The sequence below is a fragment of the Opisthorchis viverrini genome (assembly GCF_000715545.1).
Source record: "Opisthorchis viverrini unplaced genomic scaffold opera_v5_163, whole genome shotgun sequence".
NCBI classification, from domain to species: Eukaryota; Metazoa; Platyhelminthes; class Trematoda; order Opisthorchiida; family Opisthorchiidae; genus Opisthorchis; species Opisthorchis viverrini.
In genome coordinates this window covers 513,606-536,270 of record NW_008751821.1, presented here as the reverse complement: position 1 = coordinate 536,270, position 22,665 = coordinate 513,606, and the positions used below count along the sequence as shown (strand labels likewise).

Genomic DNA, 22,665 nt, shown 5'->3' with positions numbered 1-22,665 from the left:
GTGTGTCTCCATAATTACCGGGCAAAAGGAACAAAATCATAACGACTTGAAAGGAAAAGCTTTCAAAAAATATCTAGAAATACTCGGGCTCACCAAATTTGTGGTGGTCTGGCTACCCAATAAGTTATTTTACCAGGTGTGTGGCAAAGAATTAAAAACAATAACGCCAGGTTGGGTATAAAATAATGTGGTCAGAGGGAACAGACTCACTAACAAGTGTTCTCTTTAAAATAGTTCCTCGTTGGCCAGGTCAGCGAATTAACAATAATTCATTTATGGTTGTCCAGGAGTCTTCTCCTGAACAGTTCCCACATACAATAGACTCCGAAGATAATCTGAAATGTTTTGATAACAGAGTTAGCACACGAGACTCGCGAATGAACGCTGCAAGCGCGAGGGAAATCAGAAGAGAGAGTTGAAGCACGTGACCACGCCTGTATTTCGTGAAACTGTGCAAGTGCGCGTTTTTTGTAGCTTTTCGTATTTAAACAAAAAACGATTATGCAACTGATGAAATGCGTAGCGTTATAATGGAAGTAAAATAAAAGTACAAACCGCCACAATGGATAGAAAACATAATGAAGTCGGAAATTCAGTGACAGTGACTTACTAGGGAGCACCAAGTAAGGAGAAACCAAATGTATCCTGTTGCGATTTTTTCAGCGGTTTTATTTGTAAAAATTACCTGTAATTATTTTCTAAGTTACCACTTTATACCAGGCCCAAGATTGGAACTCGTGCTTGAAGACGAGCCTCGGCCCCTTAACTGCGCACGGTCCCACTGTACCTGTTAAAAAGGTCAGCCTTACTATTCCCGTTCGTTTGTATACCCATCGAATTTTAGTCTACACGTTTTCGTTATTCAGAGATAATGAGGGCAATCAAAGGTTACACTGTGGGAACAGGAAGCTATTGGTTAGAATATGATGGAACTCCTCTTGTTACTGTCGTATTAACATGTCGGACACACATCAGGTCAACCATATATGGATGCAGTGTTTAAACACACCAATTTTTGTTTTGAATCGGATTACAACTTCAACTGGTTAACATGTGCGCGTGCATTGTCGACGTTTCGGTGAGACGTCGCGGTATCCGAAGCGCACGATCAAACAAATATGGTTGCTTTGGGTAAGTAAAAGCTCCCAGTTTCAAAACGGGTTTGGAAAATAAAGTGATACAAAAAGTGCAGTACTCACTGTGGAGGCCCAGTGTTGCGTGGACTGAACCCTACGGTACATTACTAGATGTTGTTTTTCGTAATTCGGTAGACAGGTGTTGAGCATGGGCTGAGGTCAAACTAAGCTTGATCCCGATGCTGGAGTTGCCCGAAAATTTGGCGGACTATTATGGAGGTCGCGGGATTATATGCAATCTAGGCCATACAAGATTCAGTATACTTACCTGGTTTCTAGTTGTGAAACCAAAATAGAGGTCGTATTGGGCAAGGCCTATGGATAACGGACAAGTCAGCTCGCGAAAAGCCCACGATATATGTATAAACGCCTATGCTACGTACAAACCGAACGCGAATGGAAGGTATCCTACGTAAGACATACAGAGCAAGCGCAAGTATATGAGAAAACAACATCAATGCGACAGATCACTAGACAAGGCGGTGCTCGTTCCGTTTGGTACCCAGTTATGTATCGCATTATAATCTTCTGCAACACGCACCGAAGGCGAGCAACGCGGAGGGACAACTGATGAGGGCGCCGGTCTTTCCTTCTTTACCGCAGAAGCCAGCGATGCGGTTAAATAATATCCCATTCGCCCTATCTAAAAAACTATGTTAGGATTATTCTTACATCATTGGTATGTGAAAACTAGCCTGAGGATACTATATATCTTTAGAGCTAGCATCAGAGCTATCGCCTTCAATGAGTACTACGCGATTTCTGAACAAACTGAACATGCCTTCGCCTCCGAGCCTCAGTTGTATGTCTCTGTTCTCTGTTCGCCGATGATCAAACCAATGTGCATATGGCACACGGTCTGTACATTATTAGTTGAATTAAATTAAATATGTCTACAGATCTAGTGAGAAGGCGTTCGGCTGTAGCACCCTTCCGGTGCCTAGCTGCCATGCCATCCGAATGAAGCACGAGGGCTAGGATACTGCCAGGTTGCCCAAGCCTAGAGAGGGGAAGTCGAGTGGCGGAGGTCGGATTCGAACCACGAACCTTCCGGTCAGTAAATTCGCGCTCTAACCACCTGGGCCATCTCGCCCCCATCTCGCAGATCTAGTGACTGCGACTGCAACTAAACCTTTTGAGGCAAACCATCTACCGGACAAGGGGTTTGGTCCCAAGTGACTAGTTGCAGAGTCATCAACCTTGGTTTCTACGTCATATATGTCAACATTGATCATCCAGTTGATGTGAACAGTGTTCTATCTGAATTTTTTGACGTTACGAACGGAGTGTGTGACTGTTCGGTCCGTTCCCCGGGCATATTTTTGTATTCATATGAACTTTATAATCCCTAGTGCAGACTCTAAGCTTGCCGTCTGACGACAAAGTAAAAATCCTGAGTTATACCGTGCACTTCTCCGAATGTTTTACATAGTTTATTTGGCGCACGGTAAGTGAATACGCCTGACGGCGGGACGAGGAGCAGAAGGGTGAAGCTGTGCTCTTGGTAGGCGATTCACTGTTCAGGAAATGTTTTTGAGGAGCCTCAGTACTTATGTTTTTTTCAGACCCACGAAGGTTGGACTGCGGGTTATGTGTGGTTGCGAAAAAACGCCGAACATCGTGAACAGAGCAATGGACATTCTCGTCGTGCAGTTTGCGACCTACCTCTAACATTCATCAGGCGGATCAAGTTGCGTAAGACACCAATCCGTTATCTAGTCACACGGGAATCGAAAACCACGCTGTGGCTTCCCATGGTCTCGAAACCACGTAACTTCACATACAAGGAGGGTTGCACAGAGTTGTTCACGTTTGCATGGGAATATCGCCGCTCACCATTTTACTCAATCTTTACCTTCCGATTGTCTTCCACTCAGATGTGTGCCGATCACAGACTGTTCCTTTGCAGTGATAAGTTCTTGATGAGCGGAAGTCGTTTGAAAATGTGGTTCCCACTAACGAACGAGCCCCAAATCAAACTGAAACACATTGCCATCAGTTACCGGTGTAACGGGTTGATCGCCACCTGCCGTTGCTTCTGTTACACAAGCTTGGGCTCCGATCATGCACTCGTTTTTCAACTTCGTCGTTGATAAGATAATGAGACGAACACCGGGTGGTCCTCAAATGTGTGGTGTTCAAATCGTTACCGGCGGGAACCTTGAGATACGCAGACGGCATCCTCCTCCTTTTTGAAGACAAAGACGAAGCACGAGGTCTGTTGAATAAACCAACCACCATCATACCATCTTTTGGCCTGCATCTTATTCTTCCAATGTGCAAAGTCATGCTGCAAAACATGCAATCTCTGACCGTATTATTAACAACTCAAAGAGAATAATTGAATGTTGTGGGGAATTTCACATACGTCGGCAGTTATATTAGCTCCGACGGAAATGTTTCTGGACAAGTCATTGGACGAATCTCCAAGGATAGTTGGCGGTACTTGTGGTCTCAAAACGGCGTATCGATGGGTAGCGTCTACTGGGCTACAGATACGGTTGTGTTGTATGGTTGCGAGGCATGACCCCTGCGGACGCGTCACCTGAGACTTCTTCAGGTTTTAAACAATGGAGCCTCAGAGGCGTTGCTGGTGTCGGATGGCGTCAATGAATTTTTGACGCAGTAATTAAAAATGGGTATTCGTTTTGGCAGCAGGTACTTCGGCCATGGAAAGCATGCAGCACCATCAATTACAGTGGCTCGGTCATTTGCTACAAATCCCGAAATATCGTCAGTCGACACGAGTGTTCTCCTGTATGCTTTCTTCAGAATAGCGCAAATCGTGAGGAGGACAACATTTGACTTAACAGAATAATGTGAAGGAGCTTTGGTGCCGTGAGTGCGGTTCACCTTCCAGGGTGGGTCGCCGTGATCTTTCCCGCGCTTGGCTGGAGATAATGCAACAAATGACTGCTGATCAATACCAGTGGCTTTTATGCCGTCAGTTTTCTCCAGATTGTTTGGTCGAGCACTTGGAGGTGTAGGGACCTCAGTATGCTAGAAATTGCCCAGCGCCAGGTCTCTTCCTCACTCTTTTGTACTCGATCAAAGACTAAATCTAATTAGACAATTTGAGGTTGTATGGCTTTCAAGCCTCAGTAATATCACTTGTGTTGGTGTCTCTACTGATGCTGATTTCAAAATTGTCATGAATTTAATCCCTCACCGTCCACCTGTTGCGTCCCAACAATGGTGACAGGCCTCTTCTGGCTTTGAATTTTAAGCCCTATTAAATTCTCCGTTAAGTTCAAAGTTCTCCCCGGAACATATAAGTATTTAGATAAAACGTTACGACCGTTCACAGTTCCTCGGACTGTCTGACATAGTCATATTTATGTCTTGTGTTTATAGCCTATTGCTAACGAACCATATTCATGTAAATTTGGGTTTGTCTGCTTCTGCTTTTACCTCGAGTTTTGTAACAGACGTTTTCATTTTGCAATGGACATTCTCAGCTATCCCTTGCAAACCGCCGATCAATCTGTTAATCAAAATTCTGTCATTTTCTACCAGAAAGCTCTTATCTTTCTGTCACTCGGATAAGAAGAACGTTGGACGAAGTAGCGCCTCTGTGATCCAACCAACCGCTCTAGCGTTCTCTAACGGAGGCTCAAACCTTTTCTGTGCCTACCACAACGGTGACGTGTATGCGTTGGACTTCATTCACGATAGGTAGATCCTCGAAATTCTGTTTACTTTCTCTACCAACAGATGCCGCCTAGTTGCCAATTTGTCCCAAAATATTACGGCTATATGTGGACAGCATGACAAGAACAGGTTACTCGTTGGCTTGCAAAATACTAATATCCATGTTTTGGATACAGGTACGTTTCTCTTGGTTGTTTTGTGGTTTCACATTTCCAGACTGTTTAACCGTCTTCTCATGAGACTTCATGTGAATCTTGATGCTAATTCAAGTTGGAGTAATTCCAAACCTCAAAAACTTGATGTTACACCGTTTGTAACATGGCCCAAGAGAGAAGAAACGTGCGATACGATTTTCAGAGTGGTCAAGATTAAAATAAAGCAATATTTATGTCACACTGACATTATCCGAGTGTTTGAAATTGCAGTGTTTTCGTTTTCTGTGCGATTTTCTTGAGTTTCGTTCCGCTTCAGTGGTTGTCTAGGTACACATCGAATGGCCATACCCTAATTTTGCATCCACACATCAAGATGAGGGACCTTGCCGTAACATCCTATACGTTTTAGCAAACTATTTTGTTAGAGAAAATAGAATTATATGGCAAACAATATGGCTGATTTCGCTACGACACTGTCTGTTTTTTTCAATTATGAATTTAGGATACTTAATAATAGATAATGAGTGCCTTGTTCTCGAAAACAAATTGTTTTCTTGTCTGGTTTTTGTTTTGTAATCCTATTATCCGTTTTAAGATCCCTTATGTTTATATGATTATTCACCACCGGTACATTTTGGTTTGCTGAATTATGGTTTACGCGTCCACTGATTTTGGCTAGTTTTCATTTAACTCAGATCTCGTACCATTCTATGAGGTTACAGGCATCACAATCTGCTGCAATCGGTCCTCTATGCACATAAAACTGATCAGTTTGGGCGGCGTGTTGGAGTTGGGTAACAGAGCCTCCGTTGCCTCAATCCACTTCAGATTCAAATTTAACAGATTTCGCACTATCTTATCCAAGTCAGGTAAAAAGTCAAGGAAAGCTTCGGTGGTAATAGGTAACTGTCGGAGTGCGTCGTAATATGGTTGCGTTTCAAAGGTGCACATCAATCATAGGTGATCCAACAACAGCGAAATTGATGCATGCCTTTGGCAGTTTGAAACAATCCTAATATAGGATGCATCAATCTCGAGTTGTGCACAGTGTGAGTTGAGTCTTAGAAAATCAGCATTTTCAATGGCCTCTATCAGCGGCAGGGATCTGCCTAATTCAGACGGTGGCGGACTTAGTGCTGACAGTATAGATGCGCACCCTTTGCACTGAACGTGCGTCTTTATTCGGGTATTCGGCTCTCTATTAAGTTTGTTTGCATACAAGGAACAAACTCTATTCATAAACAATAAACCGAAGTGTCCCATTACAATGACTGTTTTTGGTCGGTTCTGTCAAATTCACTTTACGGCATACTGGAACGCTTTATTAGAAGACATAGTAGATTTTTCAGAATGTTGCAAGCGACGCTTGGACACGGCGATTTACCATCCTTCTGTTAGCACCTTCAAAGCTTAGTGCTACAAGCTCTGCCGAGATAAATGTTACGCTGGGGACCATTTGAATTCAAAGCGATGCGTTAGGCTGCGTCACCTTTTGCAGCGCGTACTTTTCCGGTATAGCTATTTTGAAGATCCCACAGTTAACTTAGGACGGTTTCTTATTGAAACAGTCTCCACGAAGTGGCAGTTGGCACGAGTTTCCTTTGTCCAACGTCATGTACGCACATACACTGCGGATAGATGACCCTAAGCCGTTTCGTAACGGTGCATATTTCTAGATCATGCACTCCCAGGCGTGTGAATTCACTTTCTGGTGAGATTAGCTTTCCAACTGTCATTGAGTTTAGAGCTTCAATTTCTGAGAATTTTGACAAAGCACGTGAGAAGCCTTCCTGGCTACATATTATTAGTGTTGACAACTTTCACTAGGTATTTTGTCTATGGTTTTCACTGTTGTTCAACCCCTGGTGCTTTTCGCCGAAACCATTCTTTCCAGATACTGGGAGAGAACGTGGAATTCTCAGGGGACACACAAGCCACATACAAAGTATTTCCACCCAAACCCGTGGCATTTGTGGCATTTCCGTGGGGTCAAATGAGGCTATTTTATGGAACTTACGAACGCTAGAAAAACGATGTAAGCTACACATCGAACCGGACACAAACGTGACATCTGTGAGTCACTGTGTTCGAATGCCATTAATCCGCTTGATTTTCTCAATCTCTTTCAGTTCTCCTTGTCTGAAACTTATTTTACATCAATTTGCATCTATCCAAAAGAATACTCACGTGGTTATCTCATGATCAAATTGTTTTTGGAACGGTCAGTGTTGGTCAGCATTCTGCTGAAAAAGTTCATTGTATGACTGCTTAATGTCCAGCGGTTCCCACTTCTTCCACTATGCAGTTATACATGTCTTGGAGCTTCATCCGCCTGATGGGACTGACCAAACGTGGAACTTTTCCAGTCGGTCATTACTGTCAAGAGATATCCCAAGTAGTCGACAAAAGGTGGCTTTTGTGAAGGAGTGCTCCCAAAGTATGGAAGATGTAATACCATAAATTTCAGGCCTACGATTGGTTCATTATCTTCCTACTTGATTTTGAATAGGGTGGGTTCACTCATCACGGACACTCAGAGTTGTCTCATCTTGGGGGTGCTTTTAGAGATTAGAAGTTCCAAGCTAAATCCTTTGGTACTGAAATGAGCATATTTTAGTTGGAGATCGTGTTTCGGATGGAGAATATATTTAATGACTCTTTTTCAGGTTTTTGTATGAAAATTCGGTTGCTAGTGGAGGAAAATCGTAACAGTGTGGGTTTCTAATAGCTAAATGTACCATAAACTCGTCGGCACCGAAACCTTGTACAAGTCACTGTGTTGAAGACTCAGAATTCCAATACCTAACAAACCTTTACTGCACATACAGAGGGCGTTATTTCCCGGGCAAATTAACTTGAGTCAGTCAGCTTTAGGTGGACCCAAAGCTTCTCCCCGTTATGGTACTTCTCTTCGGCCTAAATCCAGTCGGCCTTACAACTTGGACGACTTATTCGCTGCTCGCCTAAGTGGGTCCTAGATTTTCTGCAACCACTCATGGCATTAGGTTGGACACGTGGTCACCGCCCTGAAACAGAAATAATGGCTTTATCGTTATCAGTGTGTGTTATCAATGCAGCCAGTGAATTTCCTATTTGCTGCATGCGACACACCTATAAGCGTCTTGTCTTCCCATTGAAGACTTCAGAGTAGAAATGACGGAAGGGTACTTTCGCACTACAAGTGTATGGCCGATTTTGGTATTGAACTTTTTCCTTTCGCATTAGTTTGTGGTCAGATTTGACCAATTCTTGCGCCTCCTCGAAGTGAGTTAATCTGAAATGTAGAAAAGCTTGGTTTTTAATTTCCAGGAGTGTAAATAAGGGAGGTACACGGACTCACGAAAGAGGGCTGAAACCGACGAAAACAAAGTATGCTAGTTCAAAGAAAGCCTATTGACAGGCTGGGAACTCCCTTCTTTTGGTTCACATTAGGTTAAGTGTTGTCGGCAGTGTTACCCGAGTGATCACTGTTTCGGGTTCACCGTGACTTGCTTTCCAGCTGCTTTCGTATTTGTGGTTGTGTATTTTGGAAATCACATTTGATTTTCAATTTTTCCAAATTCCGGTGAAATAGCTTCAGACTACCTCATCAGAATGCAATAACTGCCAGTGATTGACTACAGTTCTTACGCGCGACCGCGGTGTGACTCACTTTCCGCTATTATCCGGTAAATCTCTGTATTGTAATTATATGATCCTCTCCGTAAATTGCTCTGAATTGGTGGTGTACTGAACGCAGCAGATACCAAGTTCAGCGAAATTCCAAGGGAAATTCTTGCGTATTGTGCGAACATAGTACGGTCGGGTTCACGGTACGATTCATTCACCGGAGAATCGCTCGGTCTGAGCCCTGGTTTTGAAATATCTCCACTGCACTCAGATTTTTGTCAATTTTTACCAAACTTACCAAAGGCGGAATGAAAGTTCATTTTCATGTGAAATATACTAGTAGTCATTCAGTGTAAGTTAACCGAAATGACGAAAAACCAGCTAAGGACCACACAACAACTTTTGACATTCTGTTGCCTTGGTTCGTGTAATGACCTTCAGACCCTTAACTCTAACTGTGGTTTTCCCATCTGTCTCCGGCGTATCTGCCGGTACTATGGTTTCTTCTGGAGACCTCTCTAGGAATTCCCCCTGCCCCAAAGCATGTCTTTCCACATGTTATTTTGTATTGTAGAGTGACACCCTGACTAGTTCGTTCTTCTTCATTGCCGCACGCGTCATCCATTCTAAGTTGTTTATACCACTACTCGTATTTTCGAGTCTTTCCCTTTCATCATTTTCACTGTCCTACGTCTCAGGTGTTCTTCCTTCCTCCACACGATTCCCACATTCTCTCCTGTCTTCGTAACGGATCTGTATACGTCTGGGATGCTGATAAGCTAGAGTGTTGTTACCACATGTCCGGCAAGGAGTATGGCCTTTTGAATTACCAAACAGTTACCACAACGAGGTTCGTGAGTTCTTTTGGTTTTTCTTGTGTTGCTAGAGTAACATTTTTGTTGTTGTATTTGTTTATTTTTGGGCTAGTCAGCTGGTAGACAGGAATTCCTCAACAAATTATACGATTGATATTCAGGAGTATTTGTAGCCCTTATTTCGAAGTTCCGTGGATCTCGGCTGTTCAGAACAAATGAATAATAGCCGGATTTTCTTGGATCCATGATTAATATCACTTTCTTCGGGTTGCAGCCACCTTTCGTTAATTCATTTTATTTCGGTATTTGTACCATATTTAGCGCTGTGGTCCAGTTTGTCTGTTTCCAACTCTACTGCTTTCTACTCTCTACTACTCTACTGTTTTTGGTTATAACCTGGTGTGACTTGACGGAAGCCAATAGGCAGTTGGATCACGTGACCAATAAGCTACCATTACTTAACTCACCCACAGCCATTATCCGTGCCATTGTCACTGCAGCAAAACCTACCACGAGTTACCGTGTATAGGGTCGATACCAAGCACATTCCACGGAGCATTGTCACCGCACTTGTAACCCTTGCAGGCCGCCCAATTTCTTCTTTCAAATTCTGTTTTCAGAAGAAGCCGCTTCCCTTGGCTTGGTTGCGCCAGTCCACTTCAGCAAAACTTCGCGGGACAGTGCCATCCTGGTGCAGGGTCTCTAGTAATATCCATTTCGGGTTCCGGTCTTCAAACTTTGTATACCTTTTTAGTTCTGACGAAATTATGGACAGGCTGTACAGATAAACCCTGTCTACAGTGACCACTTTCGGCCTTCATCGTCTTCTTGTTACCCTTACAGAGTCCATCCTTATGTTCTGAATTTTCTCCATATATTCTACCAAAGCTATAACGTAAACACAATACCTGCATCAGTAATTTCAACTTTCAGATATAAGTTAAAAGTTAATGATATAAACATGCTTATATCCCTAAGTCTAACCAGTAAATATCAAAAGCAAACGCCCGAATCAGTAAGACATGCCTCTAATTTTTCGCTTTCAACTTACGGCTGAGGTGTTAAATATCATGAGTGTTTTCCGTCGCGACGGCTTTTTCGTGGCTTCGTTATTCTATTATGTATTTCTATTATGTACTCTCTTGGAAGGTTTTAGTCATACAATTATGTGTAGTTCCAAAATCAGTCTCATCCTCTGCATAAAATTCTTGCTGCCAGCAAGCATCAGTAAAAATTCCAAGGATCTCACCTGCGCTCTCTTCTAGCGTTGTTTGCTTATAGGGCAATTAGTTTGGACTGCAGTTCGGCCGAACTTTCTTCAGTAGTTGTTCGAAATTATGCTGCACCATCCGGTTGTCCTTCTGTTTCTTGAATGGATCTGAGAAGCACTCGTGAAAGCGATGTTGGAGAGGATTAGTATTGTGGATGTAATGACAACCGTTTGCAACCAACTTGTTCAGCCAAGGAACAAATCAACGACACTCCTGAAATCCTTTATGCGTTATTCACATGGGGAAAGTACACTTATTCATTTGGGAATCCTACCTCTGAAAAATACGCGAATCTTCCTATTTTCATTTATCCTCCAGAACAGTCCTTTTATGATGTGGTAGAAATAGTGAATCACATTTTGCTGCATAAGTTGCAGGTGGATGAGATGGATGAACTCTGTTGGAAATGCTAATTTAGGAAGGCACCAAAGACCCAGCTGAAAAAAACGATTATCTTTTCTCTTTTTGTGGGAACTAGACAGTTTGATTTCATAACAGAATTGCACCGAACTAAAATATTTTAAGGGATATCACAAACTGACGACCAGTCTCTTCAAGGAAATCTTGAATTTAGCCGTGATGGGGCTCATGTTTTCGGGTGACGTTCACCACGCCAATGGCATGTATCGTGACAGTGGATGTCTAAATGCTTTTAAGGGAATGACTTTCGAGTGCAGTTTATTGAAATGTGGCTCGATACATTACGATAGTATAGATGGCTTTAAGAACCTTCTGCGTAGCTCTTTCTTAGAGCTGATGTTTTTATTCTTCCATAAGATTTTGTCCACCGGAATGGGTTTCAATAAAGCTTCCAGTATGATAAGTTATCGGACCGTGTTTTATATGAATGGTTGTAGGCGCTTCTGTGTTGTAACACACAGTATTTAACGGTATTTAACACAGACTCACGAGGTGCCAGGTGTTGCCAGTGGGTTTTGTTATTAACACCAACAATCCATGCAATGTCTGGCGTCTTCCACGCTATTCGTTTGCCAGGGGAATAATATTTTCTGAATTAGTTTGCATAATACACAACTGTCACATGTGTTTGTGTTGTGACCTACGTTGGAACAGCATTCATGGGAATTCTGGACCAACGTTGACCACGCGACACGGACCACCTAAAGAGCCACTAGACGTAATGCAGATAGTTCGTCCTCCGATCGGTTGATCTTGTTGCTTATCTGTTAGATGGCCGTCTATTTGGGTTGAAGATGTGATGCACTAAACTGACGTATACGTTATTTTGATCTGTATAGTTTAATTTAAGGACAAACTGCTGCTGCCCATTTCTGAGGTGATAATTCTTCAAACTGCTGCCTCCATTTTGCGTTTAGCGGAGGTCTTTTCCTCTTCGCCGCTGGACGTTCTCCGTTCATACATCTGTGGCGTCTTGATCATCTTCATGACCAGGACCTGCTTCCTTCGGCGAAATCCGCCACTGGGCAACCTGCAAATGCTGAGAGTGATCGCGAGTTGATGGAAGTGATTAGACTTCCCAAACCGGCTTATTCTGTTCGTCGTTTGGCTTGGCTTCCTAATCCGTCCTCGTATATTTCTTCTGACAATTGTCAGATCCATGTGGATGAGGTGAGAGTTTAGATTACCTGAATACTGATGTGGTGTTCTATACCACATTGGGATAGCTCAGTTACTTGACAGCGTTAAACGCCACTGATCGGATTGGGAGCTTGAGTTTTAGAATCATTCGAATTCGGCGCCATGGCTCATTGTGTTGGGTTGTTTTCTACGTCGGCGCATGCTTTTCTGTCACATTACTGTCCGCCGACGTCATCACTCCTATTTTTGTTTATCCAAACATTCTTATATTGTTTTATAAGCCTTAACCAATCATGAATGGTGTGATCTTGGAATCACTGATCCTTCCATACATTCAGTACTAGGAATGATGAGCGAAGTCAAGAAGTGTGAAGCTGTAAAATTAACCTGTTGATTTTTCTTCGGGAGTTATCTTATCTAAATTCATTAGTTTGAGTCCATTAATCCATTTTAAAGTCTATGTCCGAGGAACGTTTCTAGCTGTACTCCAAACAATATGCCAGAATCACTTTCTGGCTCTTCAAAGGGCTGATGAATCCTCTGAGAGGACACACGTTTGTGCTGCGTCCACTTATCATTGTCCAAAGTCAGTTGGATGGATCGAACAAATTTCTTATGTGCACAAAATTTGGGTGTGAGGAGTTTGATAGTGATAGCCTCAGCACTCGTTGGACTACGTAGAATTGTCGTTTTGGACCGCTTTTATGACAGTTGTTCCACGATCCAGGATATCATGTCTCCGTTTTGAGCATGTCGTCTTGTAAGGAGGGCTCAGTTTATAATCGTCGATTATATTCGTCGATGAAAGTTCATGGTCAGAATAGGTGCGCTAATTGGCTCGTAGTTCGCTCGAGCATCGCCGTCAGCCATCCACCTAACATGGCACTCGTGTGGTCCGCATGTTCTTCTAGGTCTCTTTTGTAGCATCTGCTGTGCAGTATGAAACATTTGGGGTCTATCGAAGTGGTTCGTGCCACCGGAGGAAGAAGCAACATTCTAAAAGAACCGAAATGGTCACCAACCAAACCGATTTGACCTTGTTAACTTCATTCAAACACAGTGAGAAGTCAGCTTTTGTGGTAGTCCATTGACGTCCCGCTACCCACAAGGATTTGTTACTTAAGGCAATGTACTCTAGTCCCTTTAGATGTACGACCTACCGGTTGACACCACGCGCTCGTGAACAGTCATTAAACAGGTTAGTATTGACAATATGTCCTAATTTTAGAGGAGCCGAATTCGCATTTAAGTTTGACACACTTGAATATGAATGCCACAGCTACTGAAGAATTCCTGGTTAAAGTGTCAGCTATCCAATCACCGTGAAAAGGGAACATTAAGAAACGTTTGACTGTTGCTGTTAGTTTTATTGCTGTTCTGGTAGGCAAGTTGGGTGAACGAAAATGGACTTGGTAGGTGTTCTCCTTTAAGGTGCTTTTAATGACACCTGGTTCGCACTCCGCAATATCATCGGGAAAATTAAGTAAGCCGTATGACGCGATACTTATCCAAACGGGCTAGGTAACATTATCCACCAAGTCAACAAACGATAGGTCACCACTCCACACACAACATTCCATACCGTACATCAAGCGCCGCAAATCTATCCAAAGCGGTAAGTCTACGTAGTCCAACGATTGCTGATGCTATCATCACGCAACTCCTCAGTTTGCATGCATTTATTCCCGTGTATGACCTACAGGAACGGTTATTTTCTGGGTAAACACAGTGTTGTTACTTCCTCATTTCACTGTAGAACCTAACAGGATGTCAATGCAACAGACCATACTGTACTTGGTCCTGTGGAGATCTGTTCATATGGTCTTAGTATTCCGATTGAAGGCGTCATCTTGGTAACCCTAAAAGATACCCTCGTTATTCAAATAAACTGGCTCGCATTGCAGTTGCCTGTGAAATCTCAGCCACCCACGTCTGGTTGGTGCAATGTGCTTTTTGAGTTATGTCGGGTGCAGATTCGCAGCTTGCCTAGCCATCCAAATCAAAATGGTTCATTCAAACAAAGCATTGGCAACATCTTGTCACCGATCGTAATCTTCACAAAGGGCTGATGAATCCTCTGACGAATCCTCTGCGTCCACTTATCATTGTCCAAAGTCAGTTGGATGGATCGAACAAATTTCTTATGTGCACAAAATTTGGGTGTGAGGAGTTTGATAGTGATAGCCTCAGCACTCGTTGGACTACGTAGAATTGTCGTTTTGGACCGCTTTTATGACAGTTGTTCCACGATCCAGGATATCATGTCTCCGTTTTGAGCATGTCGTCTTGTAAGGAGGGCTCAGTTTATAATCGTCGATTATATTCGTCGATGAAAGTTCATGGCCAGAATAGGTGCGCTAATTGGCTCGTAGTTCGCTCGAGCATCGCCGTCAGCCATCCACGTAACATGGCACTCGTGTGGTCCGCATGTTCTTCTAGGTCTCTTTTGTAGCATCTGCTGTGCAGTATGAAACATTTGGGGTCTATCGAAGTGGTTCGTGCCACCGGAGGAAGAAGCAACATTCTAAAAGAACCGAAATGGTCACCAACCAAACCGATTTGACCTTGTTAACTTCATTCAAACACAGTGAGAAGTCAGCTTTTGTGGTAGTCCATTGACGTCCCGCTACCCACAAGGATTTGTTACTTAAGGCAATGTACTCTAGTCCCTTTAGATGTACGACCTACCGGTTGACACCACGCGCTCGTGAACAGTCATTAAACAGGTTAGTATTGACAATATGTCCTAATTTTAGAGGAGCCGAATTCGCATTTAAGTTTGACACACTTGAATATGAATGCCACAGCTACTGAAGAATTCCTGGTTAAAGTGTCAGCTATCCAATCACCGTGAAAAGGGAACATTAAGAAACGTTTGACTGTTGCTGTTAGTTTTATTGCTGTTCTGGTAGGCAAGTTGGGTGAACGAAAATGGACTTGGTAGGTGTTCTCCTTTAAGGTGCTTTTAATGACACCTGGTTCGCACTCCGCAATATCATCGGGAAAATTAAGTAAGCCGTATGACGCGATACTTATCCAAACGGGCTAGGTAACATTATCCACCAAGTCAACAAACGATAGGTCACCACTCCACACACAACATTCCATACCGTACATCAAGCGCCGCAAATCTATCCAAAGCGGTAAGTCTACGTAGTCCAACGATTGCTGATGCTATCATCACGCAACTCCTCAGTTTGCATGCATTTATTCCCGTGTATGACCTACAGGAACGGTTATTTTCTGGGTAAACACAGTGTTGTTACTTCCTCATTTCACTGTAGAACCTAACAGGATGTCAATGCAACAGACCATACTGTACTTGGTCCTGTGGAGATCTGTTCATATGGTCTTAGTATTCCGATTGAAGGCGTCATCTTGGTAACCCTAAAAGATACCCTCGTTATTCAAATAAACTGGCTCGCATTGCAGTTGCCTGTGAAATCTCAGCCACCCACGTCTGGTTGGTGCAATGTGCTTTTTGAGTTATGTCGGGTGCAGATTCGCAGCTTGCCTAGCCATCCAAATCAAAATGGTTCATTCAAACAAAGCATTGGCAACATCTTGTCACCGATCGTAATCTTCACAATTATCTTGGCAAATAGTTGTTCGTCACAACGATGTAGTTCGAAAATCCGAATCTAGCTATTACTGCTTTGTTAGGCTGTTGGGCCGAGGGCTTGGGAAAATAGCATTGCAACCAAAGTATGATCTTCGCATCATTCGTTTTCCCATTGAAGTATAGTGTGTAAATTTTAGGATAGCTAGGTAGGTCTATTTGCACACCTGCAACCGATGAAATTTGTGGTTAAATTTGATTGCAGTTGGCCGTAGTAGCGTGTATTCTTTTCGAACCAGTATCATCAAGATGGGATATACTCACACAAGCTCTTGTTCCTCAAACGAAAACGAGCCACAGAAAGCATGCCAGATTTCCCGTGGACGAATGGAATAACTTTTGTGATGTTCTCACTTGAAACTCAATATCGGTGAAAGGTGGTTAGTTGGGCATAGTTGTGAGATTTTTAAAATTTATGTTTGAGTTACCCCTGTTGTTCGGTCTCCCGAGACAAGCATTTTGGTTCGTTTTCGTTCCAGTGTTAAATTGTCCCAGAGTCGCTCATACTTCAAATTTCAACTTTACTCGTATATCTTTCTGCAACTACACTCGAACCAGGTCACTGTTACTTACGTATCGCTTGTATGAGAGGGGATCCTTCACTGCACATTTTTGTTTCCCCCCCACTTAAGCTTGATGGTATTTTGCTTGCCCTTGGAAATGACCATCGTGTGCGGTTTTTGAAACGCCTCACCAATGACGAAAGAAGTAGTGGACCCGCTGGAGACACCGGGAACACCGTAAGATGGAATTGTCTGTTCACAATCGGACGGGGCTCTTTGGATGACCCTTTGATTATGAATTTAACAGTACCACAGCCTTTCAGGTCATCTATTGGAGCAACGCTACCCTGCACTCGGGAGCAAACTGCAGGCTCATACGTGGCCCTACTGGATCTCCAGGGATATGTGCATCTTCATGACCTATCCGTTGCTCTGGATCAGTTTTGCAAGGTAAGTCAAGAGCTTACTACTGCATGCGGCTCTTATTACGATGAGCCATAGGCAACATGGAATAGGGCTGACTGAAAAAAGAAAGGTTTTTAAGAATCACTTCTGAATTCTTTTGCTTCGGATCAAAGCGTGGCGGTTAGTATATGAAGGTTGTTTTACAAACCGTATGTAGCCACATTATTGGAAGTGTGTCGATCTGTCTTCGTTGCTCTCTCACGTCATTATACGTCCCCAGTACCGGTCCAAATCATGCTCCTCTCTGAAGTTCTCCGTCTAGTTGGAGCAATGTCACGTGGATAAGAGCGTGGCTGCATAGTTTCACCACTTGACAGCTAGAGGGGATCGGTCAAGTTTCTGCCTTCAAGTCTCTGAGCTGCGTCACCATATTCAGCGGGCAGTCGAAAGTAAGTACCTGGATTTATACAAGGAGAATGCTCTAAATGCTCTATAAGCTTTGTGCATTTGACTTATGCATTTAAGAGGAGAATAGGGGCTCCTTCGCAGTCATCCGACAATCTCTAGCTGATTTGCACAATCATAGAATACCAACAACCCGTAGTTCTTCGATTGGTACCATGTAATTCTCGGAAGCGTTTTCACTACCTACTATATCTATCTAAGCTCGTTTATCTACGACGTTTACGATAGGTCGGGGAATCACCATCACGGACGTCTCGTATATTCATAAACAGGCCTCGGCTCACACAGCAATGAGATGACTTTCATCTCGCACCACGTTGCCTATCTAATCCATTATGGGCTGTTATTATAGTGTTACAGTGCCCTTTCTGTCTGAAAACGTTATATTTAGGGGCCATCTCCGTAAACGGACCGTTTGGCACTGCTGGTACTCAGAACCTTCTGGACATTTGTCCCCGCGTACTGTAACCAGGTCTCAGATGCAGCCTAATTTGTTAGGAATTTCTGAGGCTGTAGTAAAACGGGAGTGGTGTACTTCAGCCAGTTATTGCTGTCGGCGGTGATCTGCGCTTGCTCAAACTATTTCAGGACTACTATACTGGTTGCACAAAAGCGACGTGTATCGATAGCGTACTTTCTTCCTCTTTTTCACATGTGAAGCAAATCCATCTGTGCCCCCATCATCCGGCACACACTCTGTAGCGTCGCAACTGATTATACTAGTCTAATTTTTACAGACTATTTGTAATCAAACTACTGAAAAGAGCGGTCGGCTGATCACACCCACCGTCCTTTCTACCTTCCCCTTCTCTCTCACTCAGTGTCAAAGGGACTCCTTAATTATGGACGTAACTTACTATTCATTAGTTTGATGAAAGCTACTCGGATACTCACGACCGATTTCGCCTTTCTTGGACCTCATCAAGTAGGCGCACTTCCGGAGTTCCCATCAACCCTGTGTTACGTTTGAACCCAAATAGCTTGAAACTCAACAAATGCTCACATTTACTGTCGGACTCATTAAGTAGGTTTCAGCATCGGACTAGCTTTAATGTCATTGCTTCGGAACCCCACTGAGAAAAGGTAGCTATCCTCCCACACTCATTTGAAAAATCGAGTTGGCCGTCTAGCTCATCACCGAAACCAATACTGGGTTGCGGTCGGTGCAAAGCGAACCACCGAGCTTTAAATTTCTCGGCCTGTCTCTAAAACTTCGGTAATCGAAATGTTTCTGGGATGTTCGCTCACAGGTATTGAGTATGCAGACAATATTGCTGTCCTTGGTTCAGGCCCTTCCAAAATGTAGACGATTTTAGATAGCCTGAATAACTCTGCCACACGGTTTGACATGCGCTTCACACTTGCAAAATATAAAGTGCTACTACAAGATTGGTTTGAATCAAACGAAAACCCCATGTTTTCAGGCGAGCCAATCGACTTGTAGATAGATTTGTTTACCTGAGTAGTTGTATAAACTGCACTGGACAGAGATGAGGATATTTCTCAAATCGGAAAGGCCAGGGCAGCTTTTGCCAACCCCCGACGCGTATGATACCGACGTGACGTCACACTGCGTTGGTGCGATCCATACTGCTTTATGGCTCAAAGAGGTGGCCGGTACGTGCAGAAGACATACGAAAGATGTCCATGTTTGACCATCGGTGTCTCCGAAGCATTGATCAAGTCTGCTGGTAACATCGGATTAGCACTGCTGAGGTACGTCAGATTTTCTTAGGAAGAAGGAACTCTCTCCCGCGATAGATGAATTACTCACGCTTCATAGATTACGCTGGTTGGTTTATGTACTCCGTATGCCAGAAAACCACCTGCCTTGCTAAGCTCTTTGTGCACAGCCCTGTGCCGAGTGGAAGCGACCAAGAGGTGGACAATGTATGACCTGGCAACGAAGTATGAAGACACTGACCAGTAAACGGAGTTCGGTCGACAACTACCGCCTCTCTGAATGGTGACCCCGGGACTCAACTCACTGATGGCTAATGACATTGGCGGAAATGTCCCGATCGCGCAGTCAGTGACGCTCGTATATCAAAGCTATCGCCTTCATTTCATAACCACCCAATTTCCGAACAGACTGAACACGTCATCGCCTCCAAGGCTTGGTTGTATGCTCCACACTCTCCCGTTTTCCGGTGATCGAAACAGTCGCAGTTGGAACCAATGTGCCTCTGGTACACGGTTTATGGTTGGTAGATTGAATTAGATTGGATTGAATTGAACCGCTGAAGTTTGCATCCGACCAGAATCTAACCGAGATTTTTCTCAGCTAATTCATTCATTTTACAGCAAATGGACAATAGTCGATTGTCATAGCTTCAATCTCCCATAAAATCGAATCAGGCCACTTGTAGGGTGAATATTCTAAGGACTCTTAAACAAGCCCCATGGCGCAATTAAATTTGCGATCAGAACGTAATTCTACTCGTCGGGTAGAGTATGGTAGGCTGGGTTCCACTGATCCGAAACAACTTACGGTTACAATTTTTAGTGCTATGCAGATCGTATAAAATGTCCGTCTCACCGCAAAAACCAAGGTTGTATGCTGAAGTGTAGAGGGGCAAAGCAGTCGAAGAGTTTTAGATGCAGATGTTAGCGTGGTCGGTTGTGACTACGCTTCAAAACAGAGTGTATCAAATAATAGTCGAACCAAGTTTCACTTGCCCGGAGGATGATCGCTCATCCAGTAAAATGCCCCTTTCCGAAACCAGAGGCAGGAATATATTACTTATTTTTCCAAACTGAAGAGCCATCTTTCATAACTCCTTTTTTTCATAGAATGCTACCAATAGATTCATTTAACGATATGTCCTGTTTTTTAGTGCACGCATAACCTTAGTTTGGCCACAAAATGAAATTGCCTGCGTTCTTTTGGTCTAAAGCCTAAACTAAGAAGCAGTTTGGAGGATCCTAAGTGATGTTTCGGATGATATTCAGCTCCCGAACATGTGCGTAACGCCAAGTGTTATGTAGAGCCGTTTCGTCAAGCAAAAGCGTCCGTTGACCGTTCATTCTTTGTTGGAGACTTGGAGGACGGTGTACATTGTGTAGGAGTCCATTGTTTGTAGGTGCTTATTGTGAGGAGCTAAACCGGTTGATAATGTCGTTCCATTTAATGGCGAATTACACCCCGCAAGGGCTTGCAACCCAAGAAGAAAAAAATATTGCTCACACTTTCCTTTCGGGCTAGAGTGAGTAGAGTGCCTTAATTACTTTGCAGGCTTTCACAGTGTTGTTCGCAAACTGATGTTAACTGGTTTGATGCTCATTGTCTTCACCCATTCTTCTCTCTCAGCCACCTCCATTTTTGAACGTTGCGAATGAGGAAAAATACCGTAGACGCGTGAGTTCTATACCGGTTGTGGAATTCAAGCCAGTAAAATCGGCTCCCTCGAAAACCGATAGTCTGTTGACACAGAACGGTTTTCAATGCGCTACACGTGGCAGACATGCAGATGTACATACTAACCCATTCGCTGACCCAGTGAGTATGATTTATGTAAATAACTTATATATTGTATGCTAGCATCATATCGCTTCTGATGTATTAAACTTCACACATATCAATCTTCGGGTTATATCAACTAGCGTTCCAATGCATTCTATTTTGCCGAACTATTTGTTTAGTACTGAAATCACTTTGTACATAGCGTGAGATTTTGCTTTAGTCTTGTTCGAAATAGATGAATTGAGAGAGTTAACCCGTGCGAAAATTTCTTCCAATGCACAGGTGATTGCCTTCAATTCACCTTCATTTCACTTTAAGTTCTCTTTATGAAGGACCTGGTATGCATTACTTACTACTGTTTGGAGTAAAACACTTACACTATGATATATGATGCGATAGGTCCTGAAACTACAATCCAGTACGTTTTTCACCTAGATTGGGACTTCAAACTGGCAAACTTTTAGCTTTCCCGTCTGAAGCAGTTGTATCCTCTTCGTAATAGTTGGTAGTCATTTATATGTAGAAAAGTTTCTGTTTGTCTTGCTTAATTGTCGGGATATATCTGGACAAAAGGCAAAGTTAGATAGGACTTTTGGACATGTTTCAGTGCAACTGTGCATCCGCAGCTTCATATCCACTTGGTTTCTCCTTTTCACACATACTCCAACCTTCTGTTCCTCAGCACTGGATTGCGAATCCCCCCTTTGTCGCACAACAGATAGCAAGAAAATTGTAATTCAGTGTCTTCTTAGAATCCTGGATTAAAACTTTTCGGAGAGCAACGACGATACCAAACGTTTTCACGAAAGCACAATCAGTCCACCGAAACTGAAAGTGTACTTCACGTTTCAATTCGCTGATGTGGGATCCTATCGTAACATGTTACACAATTCGTATGCCTTACCAAGATCAACCATAGTTCTGTGACACATCTCTGCTGGATGTGTAAGCTACCCGTGCAACCTTGCCTTGACTGTAAGTAAAAAGCTGATAAACGTCCTGCATGTAAGTACAAGTGGAGTAGTCAACGGGAGCCATAACTTGGTAGCATAACATCGATCTTATCGAGATGAAAGTCCTGGAGTGTGCTGGGTCATTCATTGGCTATTTCATCCTTCTTGATTGTGTTTTGGTGGAACTTCATGCGTACTTGCTTGCGTATCGCAAAGCAGTCAGCAATTTGCCAGCTTGAAAATACTCATCTATCGCTAGTCCATATCGCAAGGTCCCGAATCGTTAGGTGAGAAAGCATTTGTCCATTACCCTGACTCTCTCTTGATTTGTGAGCGGGCCACGAGTAGTTTATGACTTCTGGACATTTCTGGTCCCGGATGAAACATCGGGAAATTTACCAACCTGTTTGCACCGAGGAATTTTTTTCTAAATTTCAACCTCAATAATTCCTATACGAACGAACGATAAAGTAGCAACGAAAGTCATATTCCAAAGAGCGTAGCCTCGTGTCCGATCATTTGAAGTTAGCTTATTCCGATAATAGCTGGTCCGTCACGAAGAGACTGGACTTTACCGTCGTAGCCTCGGTCCGATCATTTGAAGTTAGCTTATTCCGATAATAGCTGGTCCGTCACGAAGAGACTGGACTTTACCGTGGTGTGACGGTTTGCCCACCTCAGCGATCCATTGAGCTATACTCGAGAGTGTCTCGCAACACTCACAGAGTCTCTCATACCAGGTTGGTCAATGGTCAGAGGTCTGACGAACACAGTCTCCTGGCCCTCCAGGTTGGGGGTTGGAACATGTGGCGACTTGTTCCGTAGAAATGATAATGTATTTGCATTTCCCGCCAAACACGGCTGCCTTGCGGCCTAGGCTTTTGAGCTAAAGGCTTTGGTTGAGGACCCTAATCGTCCTCCTGTCTAGGTGTGGGCGCCCTGGCAGTACCCCAGCCCTCGTACAACCATGACCTACATGACTAACAATATTCTCATGCCACATCGGCCGTCGCGTGGTGCCATCAGCCGGGTCGCCTTACTTGCTGCATACAGCAGGGCG

General features: G+C 43.5%; 2 protein-coding genes across 2 annotated transcripts in view; one reads left to right on the top strand and one right to left on the bottom strand.

The window, feature by feature from the left end:
- Positions 1-22,665, bottom strand: part of T265_07274 (hypothetical protein) — a gene marked incomplete at both ends in the record, with an annotated part of 77,737 nt that overhangs the window by 11,928 nt on the left and 43,144 nt on the right. The gene's annotated exons all lie outside the window — the stretch shown is intronic.
- Positions 4,853-22,665, top strand: part of T265_14249 (hypothetical protein) — a gene marked incomplete at both ends in the record, with an annotated part of 68,382 nt that continues 50,569 nt past the window's right edge. The window contains 7 exons of the mRNA XM_009172766.1: positions 4,853-4,963; positions 6,837-7,015; positions 9,250-9,401; positions 11,975-12,233; positions 15,157-15,208; positions 16,375-16,769; positions 20,500-20,688. Of these exons, the coding sequence (XP_009171030.1) occupies positions 4,855-4,963; positions 6,837-7,015; positions 9,250-9,401; positions 11,975-12,233; positions 15,157-15,208; positions 16,375-16,769; positions 20,500-20,688 (1,335 nt within the window). The remainder of the gene's footprint in view (positions 4,964-6,836; positions 7,016-9,249; positions 9,402-11,974; positions 12,234-15,156; positions 15,209-16,374; positions 16,770-20,499; positions 20,689-22,665) is intronic.